The 21,477-nt window shown below is 49.8% G+C and overlaps 1 protein-coding gene across 1 annotated transcript in view; it reads right to left on the reverse strand.

The window, feature by feature from the left end:
* Nucleotides 1-1,175: 1,175 nt before the first annotated feature.
* Nucleotides 1,176-21,477, reverse strand: part of LOC140386600 (transcobalamin-1-like) — a 99,097-nt gene continuing 78,795 nt past the window's right edge. Inside the window, exons 8-9 of the mRNA XM_072469073.1 lie at nt 4,481-4,599; nt 1,176-1,387 (exon numbers count right to left, since the gene is read on the reverse strand). Coding sequence (XP_072325174.1) covers nt 1,326-1,387; nt 4,481-4,599 — 181 coding nt within the window. The 3' untranslated portion in view covers nt 1,176-1,325. The remainder of the gene's footprint in view (nt 1,388-4,480; nt 4,600-21,477) is intronic.

Genomic DNA, 21,477 nt, shown 5'->3' on the forward strand with positions numbered 1-21,477 from the left:
TCGTGAAAATCCAGACCACAGTGAATCCGACACCATTTCTCGTTGTAATCATTTGTGTTCCACGTGACACCAGTGCTAGCTCAATAACGGTTGTTCAATTGCGCGTCAATTTTGCTATCGTAGTACTCCATCGATTCTGTTCAAGGAGCAGCACTTAGTTTCTTAAATGGAGAATCCCGCCCCATATTAAGCCCCCCCCCCCTTGCCGGCCTGAAACCCGTGGTCAGTGTTTCACTGCCGGTTCGGAACAGCGAACCCCAAAAGCTGGAGAATTCCACCCAAGATAGGGAAATTGTGCTGTGCAAGATGCACATTTGTGTCCCTTCATAGCTCATTTTCTTCCGCTATTCGTGCGTGCATGTGTGTATGCATATGTACTTTCTTCATCCCTCCTGGATTCCCTCCCCTGGACTCTCTCTGCGTCCCTCTCTCTCTCTCCCCATAGTTTACTCTCTCGCTCTGCCTCTCTCCCAGACCCTCCACCCCTACCCATTACTCCTAGATGGCTGAATATGCAGATTGGTGAATTCCGGCAGCAATGTGTATCCTGCTGTGACGAGTGGCTGAGAGGGGCAGGAGGAATAAAGACAGAGTGAGAGAAAATCCGGGAACTCACTCTTGAACAACACTGTGTGTGTACTGTCACCCCATGAACTGGAGACATTCAAGAAGGCAGCCTCCACCATCTCAAGGGAAATTAGGTATAGGCAATACATTCTGACTGAGCCCGCGACACCTCCATCCAATGACTGAATTAAAATTAAAGTTCAATTTTTGAGAAAAGTGGACTGAGAGAGGGGGAGGCGGAGAGGGACTAATAGAGAAGGAGAGGGTGGGAAGACCCAGATGGCAGTAGTGAAGCTAGCCAGTCTGACCAGGGCGTCAGAGATGTAAAGTAAATTTCTTGAAATCAGAGATGGGGACACAGCTCTTCCACATGGGAACAAAAATGACAGTCTTCATCTGTCCCCATTCGTACCATCAGATGTGCTTCCCTGCTGTCAGGTTTAACACCATCTGAGCTCAAATACCATTCCTGTTAACAATTACTTCTGTCTGTGCTCTTGACTTTTAAATGTGATGTACACATTTGTGATAGAGATGTGTCAATGGTCCTTAGCTTTAATGTGATTTATTATATGGAAAATGGCCCAGAGATGCAAGAAGAGATCAGGTTTCACAATTTTATCGCTTCTTTTTGCGTTTAATTTTACACTGTTGCTTCAGATCAAAATATTCCGAAAGTGGTATTCTCCTCTCCCATTGACACTATGTCTCTTCCCTCAGTGGTACTCAAGTTCTCTCATACTTATTGACCACTTGGATCAGTATTTTGAGAGCCTTGCGATGATGTTTTCACCATTGGAAGCTTTATACTCTGCAACACCTGGGGAAAAACAGGAAGACAGTTGCTACCTTTTAATTCTGCTGGATGTTGAGGCAGCAAATAAGTGTTCGTGCTATTTTTAGCTTGACAAAAATACAGTCGAACGTGGTGGAATCCAACACTGAAAAGCCGCCAAGGAGAGGGTCAGTCCTGAGTAGGTGCTGCACTGACAGAGGGACAAAGCTGAGGGAGCACTGCACTGTTAGAGGGTCAATGCTGAGGGAGCACTGCACTGTCAGAGGGTCTATGCTGAGGGATCGCTGCACTGTCAGAGGGTCCACGCTGAAGGAGCGCTGCACTGTCAGAGGGTCAATGATGAGGGGGCGCTGCACTGTCAGAGGGTCAGTACTGAGGGAGTGCTGCACTGTCAGAGGGTCAGGACTGAGGGAGTACTGCACTGTCAGAGGGTCAGTACTGAGGGAGTGCTGCACTGTCAGAGGGTCAATGCTGAGGGAGCGCTGCACGGTCAGAGGGTCAATGTTGTGGGAGTGCTGCACTGTATTGTTGGAGGGTCAATGCTGATGGAGCGCTGCACTGTCAGAGGGTTAATGCTGAGGGAGTGCTGCGCTGTTGGAGGGTCAACACTGAGGGAGAACTGTATTGTTGGAGGGTCAGCACTGAAAGAGTACAGCACTGTCAACAGCTCAGTACTGAGGAAGTGCTGCAATGTCAGACGGTCAACACTGAGGGAGCACAATATTGTTGGACTGGCAGTACTCCAGGGGTATTGAACTGTGAAAGGGTCAGCATTGAGGATTGGCTGCACCATTTGAGTGTCGGTACTAAGAGAGTGCAGCATTTTCAGCAGGACAGTACTGATAAAGCACTACTCTGTTGCACGATCAATATTGAAGGAGTGCTGCACTGTCAGAGGCTCAGCACTGAGGGAGTGCTATATTGTTGGAGGATCAGTACTGAGTCTGTACTGCAATGTCAGAGGGTCAACATTGACGTAGCCTTCTATTGATGGATGGTCAGTACTGACAAAATGCTGCACTGTCAGGGGGCGAACACTGATGGAGCGCTGTATTATTGGGGGAGGGTCAGTACTGAGGGAGCAATGGACCTTTAGAGAGTCAGTACTGAGAGGGCAATGTGCTGTCGGAGGGTCAGTACTGAGGGTGTGCTGAACTGTCAGTGGTCAATCACGAGGGACCGCTACACTTTGTAGAGTTAGTACTGAGAGAGTGCTACATTGATAGTCACGATTGACGGAGTGCTGCACTGTTAGAGAGTCAGTATTGAGGGAGCGCTGCACGGTCAGAGGGTCAGTACTGAGGGAGTGCTGCACTGTCAGAGGGTCAGGACTGAGGGAGTACTGCACTGTCAGAGGGTCAGTACTGAGGGAGTGCTGCACTGTCAGAGGGTCAATGCTGAGGGAGCGCTGCACGGTCAGAGGGTCAATGTTGTGGGAGTGCTGCACTGTATTGTTGGAGGGTCAATGCTGATGGAGCGCTGCACTGTCAGAGGGTTAATGCTGAGGGAGTGCTGCGCTGTTGGAGGGTCAACACTGAGGGAGCACTGTATTGCTGGAGGGTCAGCACTGAAAGAGTACAGCACTGTCAACAGCTCAGTACTGAGGAAGTGCTGCAATGTCAGACGGTCAACACTGAGGGAGCACAATATTGTTGGACTGGCAGTACTCCAGGGGTATTGAACTGTGAAAGGGTCAGCATTGAGGATTGGCTGCACCATTTGAGTGTCGGTACTAAGAGAGTGCAGCATTTTCAGCAGGACAGTACTGATAAAGCACTACTCTGTTGCACGATCAATATTGAAGGAGTGCTGCACTGTCAGAGGCTCAGCACTGAGGGAGTGCTATATTGTTGGAGGATCAGTACTGAGTCTGTACTGCAATGTCAGAGGGTCAACATTGACGTAGCCTTGTATTGATGGATGGTCAGTACTGACAAAATGCTGCACTGTCAGGGGGCGAACACTGATGGAGCGCTGTATTATTGGGGGAGGGTCAGTACTGAGGGAGCAATGGACCTTTAGAGAGTCAGTACTGAGAGGGCAATGTGCTGTCGGAGGGTCAGTACTGAGGGTGTGCTGAACTGTCAGTGGTCAATCACGAGGGACCGCTACACTTTGTAGAGTTAGTACTGAGAGAGTGCTACATTGATAGTCACGATTGACGGAGTGCTGCACTGTTAGAGAGTCAGTATTGAGGGAGCGCTGCACGGTCAGAGGGTCAGTACTGAGGCAGTGCTGTAGTGTTTGAAGATCAGTATTGAGGGAGTGCTGCACTGTTGGAGCGCCAAAACTGAGGGGAGCGCTGTATTGTTGGAAGGTTTGTACTGAGGTACCGGTGCACTGTTGGAGTGTCAGGACTGAGGGTGCGCCTCATGGGCAGAGGGTCAGTATGAGGGAGTGCTATAGTGTTGGATCGCCAATACTGAGGGAGTGCTGCATTGTTAGAGGACCATTACTGAAGGAGTGCTGTATTGTTGGAGAGTTTGTACTGAGGGAGTGCGAGACTTTCAGCGAGTAATATTGAGCGAGTGCTGGACTGTTGCAGGGTCAATATTGAAGGTGCTGCACTGTCGAGGGTTGGTACTGAGAAGGTGCTTCACTGTTAAAGGGTTGGTACTGAGGGGGTGCCGCACTGTCCGAAATTCAATAATAAAGGCGTCTGCACTGTCAGAGGGCGAGGATTGAGGGAGCACTGCGCTGTGCTGAATGACTATTAAATGAATGCTGCACTCTGAGGGCGCACTGCACTGTCAGATGAATGAGGACTGAGGGAGCACTGCAGTGTGCTGAATGACTATTAAATGAGTGCTGCACTGTCGGATTGGCAGCACAAAAGGAGAGAGGAACATTTGGAGTGATATCATTGCACCTTCAGAGGACAGTTGTGGTGGGAGATGGGTCTTGGAATTTCTCACGATTGTCCGGACTTATGTGTATCCCTCCAAAAACTTCACGAAATCATATTGTTGTTTATGGAACTTTATGAACACAACTCGTGCTTTCATTTCAACATTGCTCTCCGTCAATCAAAATGCCTATTTGTCTGTGGGTTGTTTCGGGATATCCTGATCTTGTGGATGGTAGTCAAGAAATAAGAGTTCTTTCTAACTATCTTACCCACAGGAATTGGCACTGTCCCATTGAGAAACTGCCAGTAGGTTCTCTCTTTCTCACTTCCATCAACGCCTCCGATGCTGGTGATGAAGGGGCCCAAGGATGTCCTGATCTGGGTGAACCTGGGTGATTTGGAAAACAAGGACACGTGAGAATGAAACATTACAGGGACAATCAAACTCCAGGTAAGCCATGCGATTCAGGTTCTGCTTTCCCTCTTTAAAATGGTGGAGATCTGCTGTCAATGAACATGGGCGGGGCTATTCATCGTCTGACACCGGGGGCGTGATTCTCCGACCCCCCATCGGGTCGGCGAATCGCCGGGGGCCGGCGTGAATCCCACCCCCGCCGTGTCCCGAATTCTCTGCCACCGGAGATTCGGCACCGCGCCGGTCGGCGGAAATCCCCCGGCGATTCTCCAGTCCGCGATGGGCCAAAGTCCCGCCGCCCTCAACCCATGCCAGCCGGCGTGGATTGAACCACCTTTTGAACGGCGGGACAAGGCGGCGCGGGCGGGCTCCGGGGTCCTGGGGCGATCTAGCCTCGGGGGGTGGGGCCCCCACGGTGGCCTGGCCCGCGATCGGGGCCCACCGATCCGTGGGCGGGCCTGTGCCGTGAGGGCACTATTTTCCTTCCACCTTCGCCACGGTCTCCACTATGGCGGAGGCGGAAGCGACCCCTTCCACTGCGCATGCGCGCCCAGCGAAGTCATTTCCACGGCAGCTGCTGGGGCACCAAAGGCCTTTCCTGCCAGCTGGCGGGGCGGAAATCTGTCCGGCGCGGGCCTAGCCCCTCAAGGTGAGGGCTCGGCCCCCCCAAGATGCGGAGAATTCCACACCTTTGGGGTGGCGCGATGCCGGACTGATTTGCGCCGTTTTTTGGCGCCTATCGGCGGACATCGCGCCGATTGCGGAGAATCCCGCCCCGGAATTGGGAAACGCGATTGGGCACAGAATCGGTTTTGAAGCCGAAATCGTGGCGGGCGCCAGTTTCATGGCAAATCGCAATTCTCCAGTGGCTCGACAGCGGCGGGAGTGTGTTCTAACTGCACGTACATTAAACACCGTTGGCATATCAATAGTGGTCCTGACCCGAGATTGTCCAGGGCCTCTGCGATTCTATGCCTCAATGGGGTGAATTCCCGATGGTAAGGTTCACTTATGGGGCGGGACTCTCCCCTACCCAGCGGAGCGGGCCATACCGGCGCCGAGGAGTGCGTGAACCACTCCGGCGTTGGTCAGCCTGGAAGGTGTGGACTCCTCCGTACCATCAGGGGCTAGACCGGCGCCGGCAGGGCTGGCGCCACGTGAACCAGCACCGAAGGGCCTCCTCCGGGAGGCGCGAGTTGGCGTATGCGCGGGAGCGCTAGCGTTTGCTAGCCTCATCCCACCGCATGTGACGGGTTCTTCACCGCGCCGGCCATGGCGGACCGTTACACCGGTGGGGAGGGAAAGAGTGCCCCCATGGCATAGGCCTGCCCCGCGGATCGGTGGGCCCCCTGATCACGGGCCAGGCGACCGTGGGGGCACCCCCATGGGGCTAGCTCCCCACGCGCCCCTCCGAGGACTCTGCAGGTCGCCCGCTGAGCTAGGTCCCGGCGGTAGGAACCTGTTGTATTTAACGCCGGCGGGACCCGCCGAAAACGGGTGGCCATTCGTCCCATTGCAGGCTGGAGAATCGCCGGGGGGGCCGCAGCCAACGGCCGCCGACCGGCGCGGCGCGATTCCTGCCCCCGCCGAAAAACCGGCGCCAGAGAATTCGGCAGCCGGCGTCGGAGCGGCGTGGCGGGATTTACGCTGACCCCGGCAATTCTCCGGCCCAGCGGGGGGTCGGAGGCACCATAGCTGATGAGGGAGAGAGAGGAGATAGGACACGGTGAGGCGCGGCCATGGGCTGGCAGTCCTGACACTGGCAGGGCTGGCTGCATTGGGGGAGGGTGGGAAGAGCTGTAGAGTGGGTATGAATCCCCACAGGACTGGGGCGATATCCACGCACAGACCCCCATTGCCACAGCCTGCAAGGCATCTATCTTGCTGCGCATCCCACTTTGCCACTGGTGCTACAGAGTGCCTCCGGCCATATTGATGCTTCCACCGACACCCAGCCCCCACTAACCCATCCCACCACCCCCGCAACTCACCCTCCACGATACCAACCCCCCAATCAGCCACCACCTGCCTGCGGGGCCTCACGAGGCTTGCCCAAGAAAAATGCCCACAGTAGCCCATAAAGGGTGGCACTGCGCATGGGCCATGAAGTGTACTGCTGGCAAGGGCAGCGCCAGCTGATGGTATCCCTGGCAGCAGGAAGGGGCACCACGGTGTCGGGCACCAACTGGGACATGGGTTCAGGCGTGGGGAGTGGACGGACATGGGGAGGCAGAGTCCGCAGTGCTAATCGGGGCCCTGGTTGCGCTCGGTGGTATACACCATGCTAACATGTCAGTCTTTCACCCCATGCAGACAATGGATATTGGAACACAACTAGCAATGGTGACTTTCCTCCTAGTCGCCACAGGCCTGGGGGAAGCTCTGCGGCTGTACAAACTGGAGTTGCTGGAGGAGGAGGGGGAAGTTGTAGCAGCAGAGCGTGCAGGAACAACACATGAACAAGGGGACCAGGACGCAGCCGCTGAGGATGGAGAGCCAGCCGCTCAACAAGCCGAGGAGGAGGAGGTGCCAAGGAGGCACCGCATGAGGCCTTGTGTGTACGGCAGCGCCTGTCCTTCAAGGACCTGCCGGACCGGGCATGCCATCAAAGACTCCAGCTGAGCAGGGGGACAGTATGACATATCTGCCAGATCATGGCGCATCTGACACTGGGGAATAGTGGAGGTGACGCACACCCAGTGGCCGTCAAGGTAACAGTTGCCCTAAACCTCTATGCCACGTGGCCCTTCCAGATACCGAGTGGAAACCTGTTTGGGATGTCACAGAGCTCAGTGCACAGATGCATCCATTCCGTCATGGAGGCCTTATATGCCCAGTCAGCCATCCGATGGCCACAGTGTCCAAAAGGTTAGCTGGGGTATGTGGGGATAAGGGGTGGTGTGGGCTTAGTTAGGGAGCTCTTCCAGGGGCCGGTGCAGACTCGATGGGCCGAATGGCCTCCTTCTGCTCTGTAAATTCTATGATTCTATGATTTCAATGTGAACCGAGCGCACCAGGATACCCGGGCAATGGGATTCGCCACCATCGCCGACATACTCCAGGTCCAGGAGGTGTTCGATGGGATACATGCCACCCTATGAGCACCTTCAGATGACAGGCTGTTCCACACAAACCAAAACGGGTTCCACTCGATGAACGTGTAGCTGGTGTGTAACCATCAGATGCAAATCAAGCACATCTGCGCTTGATACCCGTGCAGTGTGCACGATGCTTTCATCCGAGCATACTCAATGATTCCTGGCCACTTTGAATCGTGCTCACAGCAGCGGGGTTGGCTCCTCGGCGATAGGGATTACCCACTGCAGTCGCAGCTGATTACAGCTATCCGATGACCACAGACCGACACAGAGACCCGCTACAACAACGCCCATGTCGCGACCAGGGATGTGATCGAGCGATGCTTCGGCCTCCTGAAGATGCAATTCAGGTGCCTGAACCATTCTTGAGGGCTCCTCCAGTTTAGCGCTGGGAGGGTCGGTGCATGGTGAGGACGTGCTACATCCTCCACAGCAGGGCGGCACGGTACCACAGTGTGTAGCACCGTTGCTTAATAGCTTCAGGGTCCCAGGTTTGATTCCCATCTGGGGTCAGTGTCTGTGCGGAGTCTGCACATTCTCCCTGGGTCTGCGCGGGTTTCCTCTGGGTGCTCCTTTTAGAACATAGAACAGTACAACACAGTACAGGCCTTTCAGCACATGCTGTTGTACCGACCATTTATCCTAACCTAAGATCAACCTAATCTACGCCCCTTCAATTTAGTGCTGTCCATGTGCCTGTCCAAGAATCCCTTAAAAGTCCTTAATGTCTCTGACTCCACCACCTCCACTGGCAGTGCATTCCACGCACCCACCACTCACTGTGTAAAGAACCTACCTCTGACATCTGCCCTAAACCTTCCTCCAATCACCTTAAAATTATGTTCCTTCGTGGCAGCCATTTCCACCCTGGGAAAAGTCTCTGGCTATCCACTCTATCCATGCCTCTCATCACTTTGTACACCTCGATCAAGTCACCTCTCTTCCTTCTTGGCTCCAATGAGAAATGCGCTAGCTCCCTCAACCTTTCTTCATAAGACATGCCCTCTAGTCCAGGCAGAATCCTGGTAAATCTCCTCGAAAGCCTCTCCAAAGCATCCATATCCTTCCTATAATGAGGTGACCAGGACTGGGCACAATATTCCAAGTGTGGTCTAACCAGGGTTTTATAAATCTGCAGCAAAACCTCGCGGGTCTTAAACTCAATCCCCCTGCTAATGAAAGCCAACACACAATACGCCTTCTTAACAAACCTATCAACCTGTGTGGCAACTTTGAGGGATCCATGTACGTGGACCCCAAGATCTCTCTGTTCCTCCACACTTCCAAGACTCCTGCCTTTAACACTGTATTCAGCAATCAAATTCGACCTTCCAAAATGAATCACTCATATTTATCTAGGTTGAACTCCATCTGACACTACTCAGCCCAGCTCTGCATCTTGACAATGTCCTGTTGTAACCTGCAACAGCCCTCGACACTATCTACAACTCCATCAATCATCGTGTCATCGGCCAACTTAGTAACGCACCCTTACACTTCCACATCCAAGTCATTGATAAAAACCACAAAGAGCAGAGGTCCCACAACATATGACTGCGGGACACCAGTGGTCAACGACCTCCAGGCGAGATACTTTCCATCCACTACCACTCACTCTTCTTTTGGCCAGCCAATTCTGTATCCAGACAGTGGGATTTCCCTCTATCCCATGCCTCCTGGCTTTCTGAATGAGCCTACCATGGGGAACCTTATCAAATGCCTCCCACATTCCAAAAACGTGCAGGTTAGGTGGATTGGCCATAATAAATTGCCCCTAGTATCCAAAAGGTTAGGTGGGGAAACTGGGTTACGGGGATAGGGTGGAGGTGTGGGCTTAAGTAGGGAGCTTTTTCCAAGGGCCAGTGTAGACCCAATGGGCCGAATGGCCTGTTTCTGCACTGTAAATTCTACTACCTATGATCTATGCAGTGGGATTCTCAGATCCCTTGCCGGGTCAGAGAATCCCCAAGGGACAGCGCATATCCCGCCCCACCGCCGGTTGCCCTATTCTTTGGCGCAGGATCAAGTCAGCCCTTTGGTGCATGCACAGACTCATGCAGTCCCTCTGGCGCCGGCAGCGCGGCGTCAACTCCTCTGGCATCCACCTCGACGCCGGAAGTGCAAAGAATTCCACAATTTTGGGGTCTGTTGACGACGGAGTGGTTCGCGCCGGTTTTCCCGCCGGCGTGGGGACTTAGTCCCCGGAAAGGCGAATCCCACCAATGATCTATGAACATTGCGCAGATGATGGGCGATGTGTTGGACGAGGAGGATAAACGACGTACCTCCTCCAATGAGGAGGATGTGGGAGAGGGCAAGGATGGACAGATAAATGGGGCTCACGCAGGCACGGGAGTTATCTCCAGGATCACTAACTATGGTGGGGGGGTGGCATGGACACCGCATCCCCCACAGTCCTCCCATCCCCCCCTCCGTCCCCCCATACCCCCCAGCGGCCGGCCATCGCCTTCCTCCCGCCACCTGTAAGCCCCTCCATGAACAATACCTGCCATATTACGGGGTGCGGGCGCTGGGTTGGCAGTAACAGTGGGTCTGATCCATGGAATGGAGGATTTTGACAAACCGCTATGCGATGAGCTCTGGTACTCCACATCATTGGAGCATGTCTGTCTCCTGCCCATGGTAGCACATTCTACGATCGACCTCGGTGATCACTGCATACGAGCTGACCATTCCATCACACGGTGACATCGAATCCCCGGGGTGGTGAGGTGGGACGGTTGGGGGTGGGGAGTGATGGGTTGGGGGTGGGAGCAGTGAGCATTGGCTGGACAGTTGTCCTTGATCCAAGCCCACCCACAATGTCCCCCGATTACCCTCCCCACCCGTGCCCCCTCGGCAGCCAGACCAGCCCAGTCCAGCCCTCTCTCCCTTCTGACAAGAGCACCGTATTAGGTTGTAACAATATGCACAGGTGCTTAATGTGAAAACATATATACAGATTTATGCCCTAACCCCATCACTAAATTGTTCCCTGCACCTGTGCCAACTTAACTGGTGTCTACTTTTCTGGCTTTACGAGCCCTAAAACTATTACGAGGTGCACCCTTCAGAGAGTCGTGAACACAGCTCAGTCCATCACACAAACATGCCTCCCATCCATTGGCTCCATCTACACCTCCCACTTGCTGGGTAAAGCGTGGCACCATAATCAGAGACTCCTCCCATCCATCTTGCTCACTCTTCCAACTTTCCAAAAGTCCGAGAACACGCACGAACAGACTCAAAAACAGCTTCTTCCCCACTGTTACCAGAGTCCCATAGGCCCCTCTTATGGAGTGACTCCGGGGCCAGATCGCCCCCCCCCAGGACCCCGGAGCCCGCCCGCGCCGGTAAGATAGGTGGTTTGATTCACGCCAGCGGGACTGGCATGACAGCAGCCTAGGTTGGCCCATCGCCCATTGTTTCTGTTGGGAAAATGGTGGAACGGAGTTTCAATTTGAGGCAAAGCTGAGCAGGAATTCGCCGGTCGTCAGCCTCCTCTTTCCCGCTGGCAGTGCACCCCTGCCCATGGTTGCCCTGCCGGCATCTGGTGACTTCAATGGAAAATCGGGTGCTAATTATGAATTAGTTGATAAATCAAAGTTTTGTTTCTGACATCAGTTTCAGCCTGTGCGGGATAGAAACTGGGGACATGAGAAATACTCAAGTGATAAAGGTAAAGGTGATCTGAGGGGAGATAATAAGGAGAGTGCACGTCAGATTTAACATGAAATCCAGGAGGGTGGAAAAGAAATGAAAAGGTTCAAAAGTTTTCACTGTAATAAACTAGGCCATGTAAAGTCACAGTGTTGGTGGTTGAAGAAAAGCACTGGGAAGGCTGATGTGGTAAAACAGGGTAAGACAGTGGGGTTTGATAAAGCGGTGAAGGAAAGCCCAAGTGAAGCGAAGGAGGTGCAAAGATTGTACAGCCGGATCAAGAGGTGATTGATAAGAAGGTGCCAGATCTCTTTAAAAAATGTACTTGTGTGGGTAAAGTTTACTCATGTGTATCAGGAGGAGCAGGTAAAGAAGTCACGTTTTGAAGAGATACGGGAGCTGGTCAATCTTTAATGGTAAGAGATGAGGAGTGGTATAGTTTGGGAAGAATGCTGCCAGAAAAGGTGGTAATATGTGGAATTCAAGGTGAGAGGAGTAGTGTTCAATTATATAAGGTAAGGTTGGAAAGTCCAGTGATGAGTGGTGAAGTGGTAGCAGGAGTAATAGAGAAACTATCTTGTCCAGGAATACAGTTTATCTTGGATCATGATATAGATGGATCGCAGGTGGGAGTGATGCCCACTGTGGTTGATAAGCCATTGGATAATCAGTCAACTGAAGGGTGGAAGGACAAATATCCTGGGATTTTTCCAGATTGTGTAGTAACAAGGTCGCAAAGTCACAAGAGGAGAAATCAAAGTGCAAAGATGAAGTTGAAGTACAATTATCAGAAATGATTTTTGATCAGATGGTTGAAAAAGAACAAGAACAGCTGGAGGCTGAGGCGTCTATTTTTAGTTCAGGAGAATTGGCCGAGTTACAACAAAAATATATTGAAATAAAACGGATATATCAGAAAGCATACACGGAAGGGGAATATGAGTGTATACAAGAGTATTATTACCCTATAAGTGATGCCTAGATGAGAAAATGGAGACGTTTACAAATGCAGGCGGATGAAAAGTGGGCAGAAGGTCATCAAGTAGTATTGCCAGTAGGGTATAGAAAGGAGGTGTTGCGAGTTGCACATGAGGTACCAGTGGGAGGTCATTTGGGAATAAGAAAAACTCAAGCTAAAATCTAAAATCGTTTTTATTGGCCTGGACTGCATAAAGATGTAATTAAATTTTGTCAGTCATATCACGCATGTCAAGTGACAGGGAAACCTCAAGCAGTGATAAAAACCAGCGTCCTTAATACCCATTCCAGCTTTTGAGGAACCTTTTATAAGGGTCCCAATTTATTGCGTAGTACCGCTTTCTAAAACAAAAAGTGGGAGTCAATATCTTTTGATGATATAGGTTTCCAGAGGCCATTCCAGTACGGAATATTACAGCTAAAAAGATTGTGCAGGAATTACTTAATTCTTTACAAGATATGGACTACCCATAGAAATACAATCGGATCAAGGATCAAATTTTTCCTCGAGGTTATTCAAAGAAGTTATGGATAGTTGAGGAATAAAACAATTTAAATCAACTGCGTACCATCCAGAATCGCAGGGAGTGTTAGAAAGGGTGCATCAGACATTAAAGATAATCATGAGGGCGTATTGCCAAGATTATCCAGAGGATTGGGATAAAGGAATTCCATTCATACTTTTTGCAATTAGGGATGCACTTAATGTGACAACAAAAATTCTGTCCTTTGAACTAATTGTTGATCATGAGGTAAGAGGACCACTTAAATTGATTAAGGAAAATTGGTGAGTGAGAAATCCAAACTTACATTATTGGATTTTGTATAAAACTTTAGGGAACAATTAAATAGAGCACGTAATTGACTGGACAACATTTGAAAGTTGCACAAAATGTGATGAAACGGGTCGTGGACAAGAAATCCAAAGTTCGTACTTTTGCCAGTGGAGATGAAATTTTTGTGTTGTTGCCAGTGGTAGATGAACCTTTAAAAGCAAGGTTTTGTGGACCTTATCAGATTGAAAGTAAGTTAAGTGAGGTGAATTATATGGTACAAACACCAGATGGAAGGAAGAGTCACCGACTGTGTCATGTGAATATGCGTAAAAGGTACTTTGAAAGTGATGGAGAGAAAAAAGAGGTTTTAATGATTCTAACTCAAAGTGACGAACCAAATCCAGATGACTGTGAATTTGACATACCTCAAATTAAATTGGAAAATGAGGATGTGCTTAAAAATTGGAATAAATTGTTGAGTTATCTTCCAGAGGAAAAACAAACTCACCTGAAAGAGTTATTGGTATCACATGGGCAAGTTTGTGGAGATAAATTGGGAAGTACTAAAATGGCTATACACGATGTAGACTTGCGAAAGGCTGTTCCAGTCAAACAACATCCATACAGACATAACCCTTTAAAGTTAACACAGGGTAACAAAGAGATTGAGAGTATGCTTAAAAATGGCATAATTGAAGTGGGTTGCAGTCAATGGAGCTCACCCACAGTGACGGTACCAAAATAGGACGGTACCCTACGGTTGTGTGTGGACTATAGAAAGGTTAATGCAGTCACAAGAACGGACTCTTATCCTATCCTATGTTTGGAGGATTGCATTGAGAAAGTGGGACAATCAGCTTCTATTTCCAAACTGGATTTACTTAATGGTTACCGGCAGGTACCTTTATCCGAAAGGGCGAAGGAGATTTGAGCTTTTGTGACTCCAGATGGTATATACCAATTCAAAGTTATGCCATTTGGCATCAACAACGCCCCAGCCACATTTCAACGATTACCTAACAATGGTGCTTCAGGATTACCCAATTGTGCGGTATACATAGGCGACCTAGTAAATTTCGGGCAGGCACGGAAAGAACATTTAAAATATCTGATGGAGCTATTCGATCGACTTCAAGAGCCGGGTTTGGTGATAAAACTAGCCAAAAGTGAATTTAGGAAAGCCCAAGGCACTTTCCTTGGCCATACAAATCGCACAGGGTCGAATCGTCACACGGGAGGTGAAATCAACATTTATTAAGGAGTTTCTGATACCTTCGACACGAAGGGAAATAATGCGATGGCTTGGCATGAGTGGATTTGATCGAACATTTGTGAAAAATGTTTGGAGCGTGGCTGCTCCACTGATGGACCTGCTGAAGAAACGCCAAAAATTTCAGTGGACAGCGGACTTTCAACAGACAGTTGATTGCCTGAAAGCTGTGATAACCAATGCTCATGTGTTGGAAAATTACAAGGGACTCTGTGAGCAGATTGAACTAAAGTATCTGACTTTAAAGAGAAATGCCGAGGCGTAGAGAAATGGACGGATCGTGCAGAGAGCTTCTTGTTCAAAGGGACTGCCTATTGAGAAGGATTCCAATTGGAGGAAAAACAAAAAATGGACTATATTATTATACCTGTTTGCGTGTGTTGTTTTTTTTTCCAGACAAAAGTATATTTACTGGTGCATTTCTTAAAGGATAGTGAAAAGTTGAAAAATGAAACCATCTTGAAGTTGATGGTTTGTTTTTTTTCTTGGGGGTAGGTGTCATGTGAGAGTACTTTTAAGAAATGGGTGTATATAAATGGGTGTGTATATAAATATCTGTAGTGAGAGTACCTTTAAGAAATGGGTGTTTATTAATGCAGTGATGTCAGAGAGTGGGTGGAACTGGGCTGTTTGTCAGCTTTTTACTTTTGTTTTAGGCTGTTTGCTGCAGGGTCTGGTTTAGTTTCGTTTTCAGAGTTGGGTAGTTTCAGTCACAGCCACAGGGAGTATTAGTCTCTCGCTCTGTAATGTAGAAACTGCAAATCGATCCTTTAGTGATTTAAAACAAATAACTGCTCTCAGTAGTGACTTGAACCTGATGTGCTTCTGTTAAAATTATTTTTTAAAGTCTTATGGATGTTCAAAGGAAAGTTTAAATGATTACTTAGTATTGTTGTCTTTGGGGGTTGTATTTGAATTAATGGTTGCTAAGATGTTCACTGTATGTTTTAAAAAGGATAACTTGAGTTCATAGAATAAACATTGTTTTGCATTCCTGATTATACCACATCTCCAGAGTGGGAAGTGTGCTCTCCATACCACAATCTATAACAATTTGTGGGTCAGGTGAACTCCAGAATACACTTTGGGGTTCTCTAAACCCTAGCCCATAACAGTTGGGAGAATGGTGCTACTGTTGGGGGAATGGTGTTGCTGTTGTGGTACTAGTGTTGCTGTTCGGGGAATGGTGTTGCTGTTAGGGGAACTTGTTGCTATTGGGGGGATAGTGTTGCCGTTGGGAGAATGGTATTTCGGTTGGGGAATGGTGTTGCTGTTGGGGGAATTGTCTTGCTGTTTTGGAATGGCACGGCTGTTGGGGAATGGTTTTCCTGTTCAGGGAATGTTGTTGCTGTTGGGGGAATATTGTTGCTCTTGGGGAATGTTGTTGCTGTTGGGGAAAGAGTGTTGCTGTTGGGGGAATAGTGTTGATCTTACGGAGTGGTGTGGCTATTGAAGGAATGGTGTTGCTGTTGGGGGAATGGTCTTTCCGGTGGGGAATGGTGTTGCTGTTGGGAATGGGTTTGCGGTTGGGACAATGGTGTTGCTGCTGGATAAATCGTGTTGCTGTTGGGGTAGTTGTATATCTGTTGGGTGACTGATGTTGCTGTTGGAAGAATTATGTTGCTGTTGGGGGAATGGTGTTGCTGTAGGGAAATGGTGTTGCTATTGGGGGGATGGTTTGCTGTTGGGGGGATGGTGTTGCTGATGGTGGTATGGTGTTGCTGTTGGGGGAATGGTGCTGCTGTTGGGGAGATAGTACTGCTTTGGGGGAATGGTGTTGCTGTTGGGGGAATGGTTATTCTGTTGGGAAATGGTGTTGCTTTTGGGAATGGATTTGCTGTTGGGAGAATGGTGTTGCTGTTGGTGAATTGGTGTTGCTGATGTGGGGATGGTGTTGCTGTTGGGAGAATGGTGTGGCTTTTGGGGGGAATGGTGTTGCTGTTGGGGGATTGATGTTTCTGTTGGGGGACTAATGTTGCTGTTGTGAATGGTGTTGCTGTTGGGAGAATGTTGTTGCTGTTGGGGAAATGGTGCTGTTGTTGTGAAGTGGTGCTGCTGTTGGGGAATCGTGTTGCCGTTATGGGAATGGTGTTGCTGTTGGGGGAATGAAGTTGCTATTTTTGGAATGGTGCTGCTCTTGTAGGAATTGTGTTGCTGTTGCCGGGAGAGGTGCTGCTGTTAGAGGAATGAAGTTGCTCTTGGTGGAATGGTGTTGCTGTTGGGGGAGTTGGTATTCTGTTGGGGGGATGGTGTGGATGTTGGGGGGATAGTGTTGCTGTTGGTGGAATGGTGCTGATTTTGGGGGAATGGTGTTGCTGTGGGGGGAATGATGTTGCTGTTGGGAGGATGGTGCAGCAGTTGGGGCAATGGTGTTGCTGTTGGTGGTATGGTGATGCTGTTGGGGGAATGGTGTTGCTCTTGTGGGAATGGTGTTGCAGTTGCGGGAATGGGGTTGCTGTTACTGGAATGGTGTTGCTGTTGGGGGAATAGTTTTGCTGTTGGGGCAAGTGTTGCTGCTGGGGAATGGTGTTGCTGTTGGGGAATGGTGTTGCTGTTGGGGGAATAGTGTTGCTGTTAGGGGAAAAGTGTTGCTGCTGGTGGAATGATGTTGCTGTTGGTGGAATGGTGTTGCTGTTGTGATATGGTGTTGCTGTTGGGGAATGGAGTTGCTGTTGGGGAATGGTGTTGCTGCTAGCGGAATGATGTTGCTGTTGGGGGAATGGTGTTGCTGTTGGGGGAATGGTGTTGCTGTTGGGGGATAGGTGTTGCTGTTGAGGGAATGGTGTTGCTGCTGGCGGAATGATGTTGCTGTTGGAGGAATGGTGTTGCTGTTGGGGGAATGGTGTTGCTGTTGGGGGATAGGTGTTGCTGTTGAGGGAATGGTGTTGCTGCTGGCGGAATGATGTTGCTGTTGGGGGAATGGTGTTGCTGTTGGGGGAATGGTGTTGCTGTTGGGGGACAGGCGTTGCTGTTGAGGGAATGGTGTTGCTGCTGGTGGAATAATGTTGCTGTTGGGGGAATGGTGTTGCTGTTGGGCGAATGATGTTGCTCTTGGGGGAATGGTTTTGCTGATGGGGAATGGTGTTATTATTGAGGGGATAATGTTCCTGTTGGGGGATTAGTGTTGCTTTTAGGGAATGGTGCTGCTGTTGGGGAATGGTGTTGCTGTTGGGGGAATATAGTTGCTGCTAGGGGAATAGTGTTGCTGTTAGGGGAATGGTGTTGCTGTTGGGGGGAATGGTGTTGCTATGGGAGGAATGGTGTAGCAGTGGGTGGAATTGGTGTTGCTCTTGTAGGAATTGTGTTGCTGTTGCGGGAGAGGTGCTGCTGATAGAGGAATGAAGTTGCTGTTGGCGGAATGGTGTTGCTGTTGGGGGAGCGGTGTTGCTGTTTGGGGAGTACTGTTGCTGTTGGGGGAGTTGTTATGCTGTTGGGGGGTGGTGTGGATGTTGGGGGGATCGTGTTGCTGTTGGCTGATGGTGTTGCTGTTGGTGGAAAGGTGCTGATTTTGGGGGAATGGTGTTGCTGTGGAGGAATGATGTTGCTGTTGGGAGGATGGTGCAGCAGTTGGGGCAATGGTGTTGCTGTTGGTGGTATGGTGATGCTGTTGGGGGAATGGTGTTGCTCTTGTGGGAATGGTGTTGCAGTTGGGGGAATGGGGTTGCTGTTAGTGGAATTGTGTTGCTGTTGGGAGAATGGTGTTGCTGTTGGGGGGATAGTATTGCTATTGGGGAAAAGATGTTGCTGTTGTGGGAATTATGTTGCTATTGGGGGAATTATGTTTCTGTTGGGGGAATGGTGTTGCTGTTGGGGGAATGGTGTTGCTGTTGGGTGAATGATGTTGCTGTTGGGGGAACGGTGTTGCTGATGGGGAATGGTGTTATTATTGAGGGGATAATGTTGCTATTGGGGGAATAGTATTGTTTTTGGGGAATGGTGCTGCTGTTGGACGAATGGTGTTGCTGTTGGGGACTGTCGCCGCTATTGCGCAATGGTTTTGCAGTTGAGGGAATGTTGTTGCTGTTGAGGGAATAATGTTACTGTTGGGGAATGGTGGTGCGTTTGGGGGACTAGAATTGCTGTTGGGGAAATAGTGTTGCTGTTGGGAGAATAGTGTTGCTGTTGGGGGAATAGCTTTGCTGTTGTGGAATGGTTTTGCTGTGGAGGGAATGGTTTTACTTTTGGGGGAATCGTGTTGCTATTGAGGAAATTGTGAATGTGTTGAGGGAATCGGGTTGCTGTTGTGGGAATGGTGTTGCTGTTGGAGCAATGGTGTTGCTATGGGGGGAACGTTGCTGCTGGGGAATAGTGTTGCTTTTGGGGAATGATGTTGCTGTTGGGAGAATGGTGTTGCTGTTGGGGGGCAAGTATTGCTATTGGGGAAAAGGTGTTGCTGTTGAGGGAATTATGTTGTTGTTGGGGGAATGATGTTGCTGTTGGGCGAATAATGTTGCTGTTGGCGGAATTGTGTTGCTGATGGGGAATGGTGTTATTATTGAGGGGATAATGTTGCTGTTGGGGGAATAGTGTTGCTTTTGGGGAATGGTGCTGCTGTTGGAGGAATGGTGTTGCTGTTGGGGACTGTCACCGCTGTTGCGTAATTGTTTTGCTGTTGAGGGAATGTTATTGCTGTTGAAGGAATAATGTTGCTGTTGGGGAATGGTCGTGCGTTTGGGGGACTAGAGTTGCTGTTGGGGATATAGTGTTGCTGTTGGGAGAGTAGTGTTGCTGTTGGGGGAATAGCTTTGCTGTTGTGGAATGGTTTTGCTGTGGAGGGAATCGTTTTGCTGTTGGGGGAATCGTGTTGCTGTTGAGGGAATTGTGAATGTGTTGAGGAAATCGTGCTGCTGTTGTGGGAATGGTGTTGCTGTTGGAGCAATGGTGTTGCTGATGGGGATGGTGTTATTATTGAGGGAATAATGTTGCTGTTGGGGGAATAGTGTTGCTTTTGGGGAATGGTGCTGCAGTTGGAGGAATGGTGTTGCTGTTGGGGACTGTCACCGCTGTTGCGTAATGGTTTTGCTGTTGAGGGATTGTTATTGCTGTTGAGGGAATAATGTTGCTGTTGGGGAATGGTCGTGTGTTTGGGTGACTAGAGTTGCTGTTGGGGAAATAGTGTTGCTGTTGGGAGAATAGTGTTGCTGTTGGGGGAATAGCTTTGCTGTTGTATAATGGTATTGCAGTGGAGGGAATGGTTTTCCTGTTGGCGGAATCGTGTTGCAGTTGAGGGAATTGTGTATGTGTTGAGGGAATCGTGTTGCTGTTGTGGGAATTCTGTTGCTGTTGGAACAATGGTGTTGCTATGGGCGGAATGGTGTAGCATTGGGTGGAATGGTGTTGCTGTTGGGACAATGAATTTGCTGTTGGGGGAATTGTGTTGCTGTTGGGGGAATGGTATTCCTGTTGGGGGAGTGGTGTTGCTGTTGGGGGAATAGTGTTGCTGTTGGGGGAATAGTGTTGCTGTTGGGTCATGGTGTTGCTGTTGGTCGAATGGTGTTCCTGTGGGGGAATTGTGCTGCTTTTGGTGGGATGTGCAGCTGTAGGGGAATGGTGTTGCTCTTGGAGCATATTGTTTCTGTTGGGGAGGTGATGATGCTGTTGGTGTAATGGTGTTGCATTTGGGTGATTGCTGTTGCTTTTAAGGTATGGTGTTGCTTTTGGGGAATGGTGTTGCTGCTGGGGAACGGTTTTGGTGTTGGAGAATGGTGTTGCTCTTGAGGGAATGGATTTGCTGTTGGGGGAATAGTGTTGCTGTTGTGGGAATGGTGATGCTGTTGGGGTATTGGTGTTGCTGTTGGAAGAATGGTCTTACTGTTGGGGAATGGTGTTGCTGTTGAGGGGATGGTGTTGCGTCTCGGGAATTGGTGTTGCTCTCAGGGGGATAGTGTTGCTGTGGGGGGAATGGAGTTGCTGTTGGGGGACTGGTGTTGCTGTTGAGGGAATAGTTTTGCTGCTGGGGGTATAGTGTTGATATTGGGGGAATGGTGATGCTGTTGTGGGAATGGTGTTACTGTCGGTGGAATGGTGTAGATTTTTGAGGGATGTTGTTGCGGTTGGGAGTATGGTGTTGCAGGTGGGGGAGTGGTGTTTCTGTCGGGTGACTAATGTTGCTGTTCAGAATGGTTTTGCTGGTGGGACAATGTTGTTACTCTTGGGGAAAGGCGTTGCTCTTGGGTAACGGTGGTCCTGTTGGGGATTGGAGTTGCTGTTGGAAATGATTTTGCTGTTGGGAGAATGCTGCGGCTGTTGGGCGAATGATGTTGCTGTTGGGGGAATGGTGTTGCTGATGCGGAATGGTGTTATTATTGAGGGGATAATGTAGCTGCTGGGGGAATAGTGTTGCTTTTGGGGAATGGTGCTGCTGTTGGGGAATGGTATTGCTGTTGGGGGAATAGTGTTGCTGTTGGGGGAATAGTGTTGCTGTTAGGGGAACGGTGTTGCTGTTGGGGGGAATAGTGTTGCTGTTGGGGACTGGGGCTGCTGTTGGGGGAATGGTGTTGCTGTTGGGGGAATGGTGTTGCTGTTGGCGGAATGATGTTGCTGTTGGGAGAATAGTGTTGCTGTTGGGGGGCAAGTATTGCTCTTGTGGAAAAGGTGTTGCTGTTGATGGAATTATGTTCCTGTTGTGGGCATGATGTTTCTGTTGGGGGAATAATGTTGCTGTTGGGGGAATGGTGTTGCTGTTGGGGAATGGTGTTTCCGTTGGGCGAATGATGTTGCTGTTGGGGGAATGGTGTTGCTTTTTGGGAATGGTGCTGCTGTTGGTGAATGGTGTTGCTGTTGGGGGAATAGTGTTGCTGTTAGGGGAATGGTGTTGCAGTTGGGGGGAATAGTGTTGATGTTGGGGAATCGTGCTGCTGTTGGGGAAATGTTGTTGCTGTTGGTGGAATGATGTTGCTGTTGGGAGAATGGTGTTGCTGTTGGGGGGATAGTATTACTGTTGGGGAAAAGGTGTTGCTGTTGAGACAATTATGTTGCAGTTGGGGGAATGATGTTTCTGTTGGGGGAATAATGTTGCTGTTGGGGGAATGGTGTTGCTGTTGGGCGAATGATGTTGCTGTTGGGGGAA

Source organism: Scyliorhinus torazame, chromosome 12 (assembly GCF_047496885.1).
Source record: "Scyliorhinus torazame isolate Kashiwa2021f chromosome 12, sScyTor2.1, whole genome shotgun sequence".
NCBI classification, from domain to species: domain Eukaryota; kingdom Metazoa; phylum Chordata; class Chondrichthyes; order Carcharhiniformes; family Scyliorhinidae; genus Scyliorhinus; species Scyliorhinus torazame.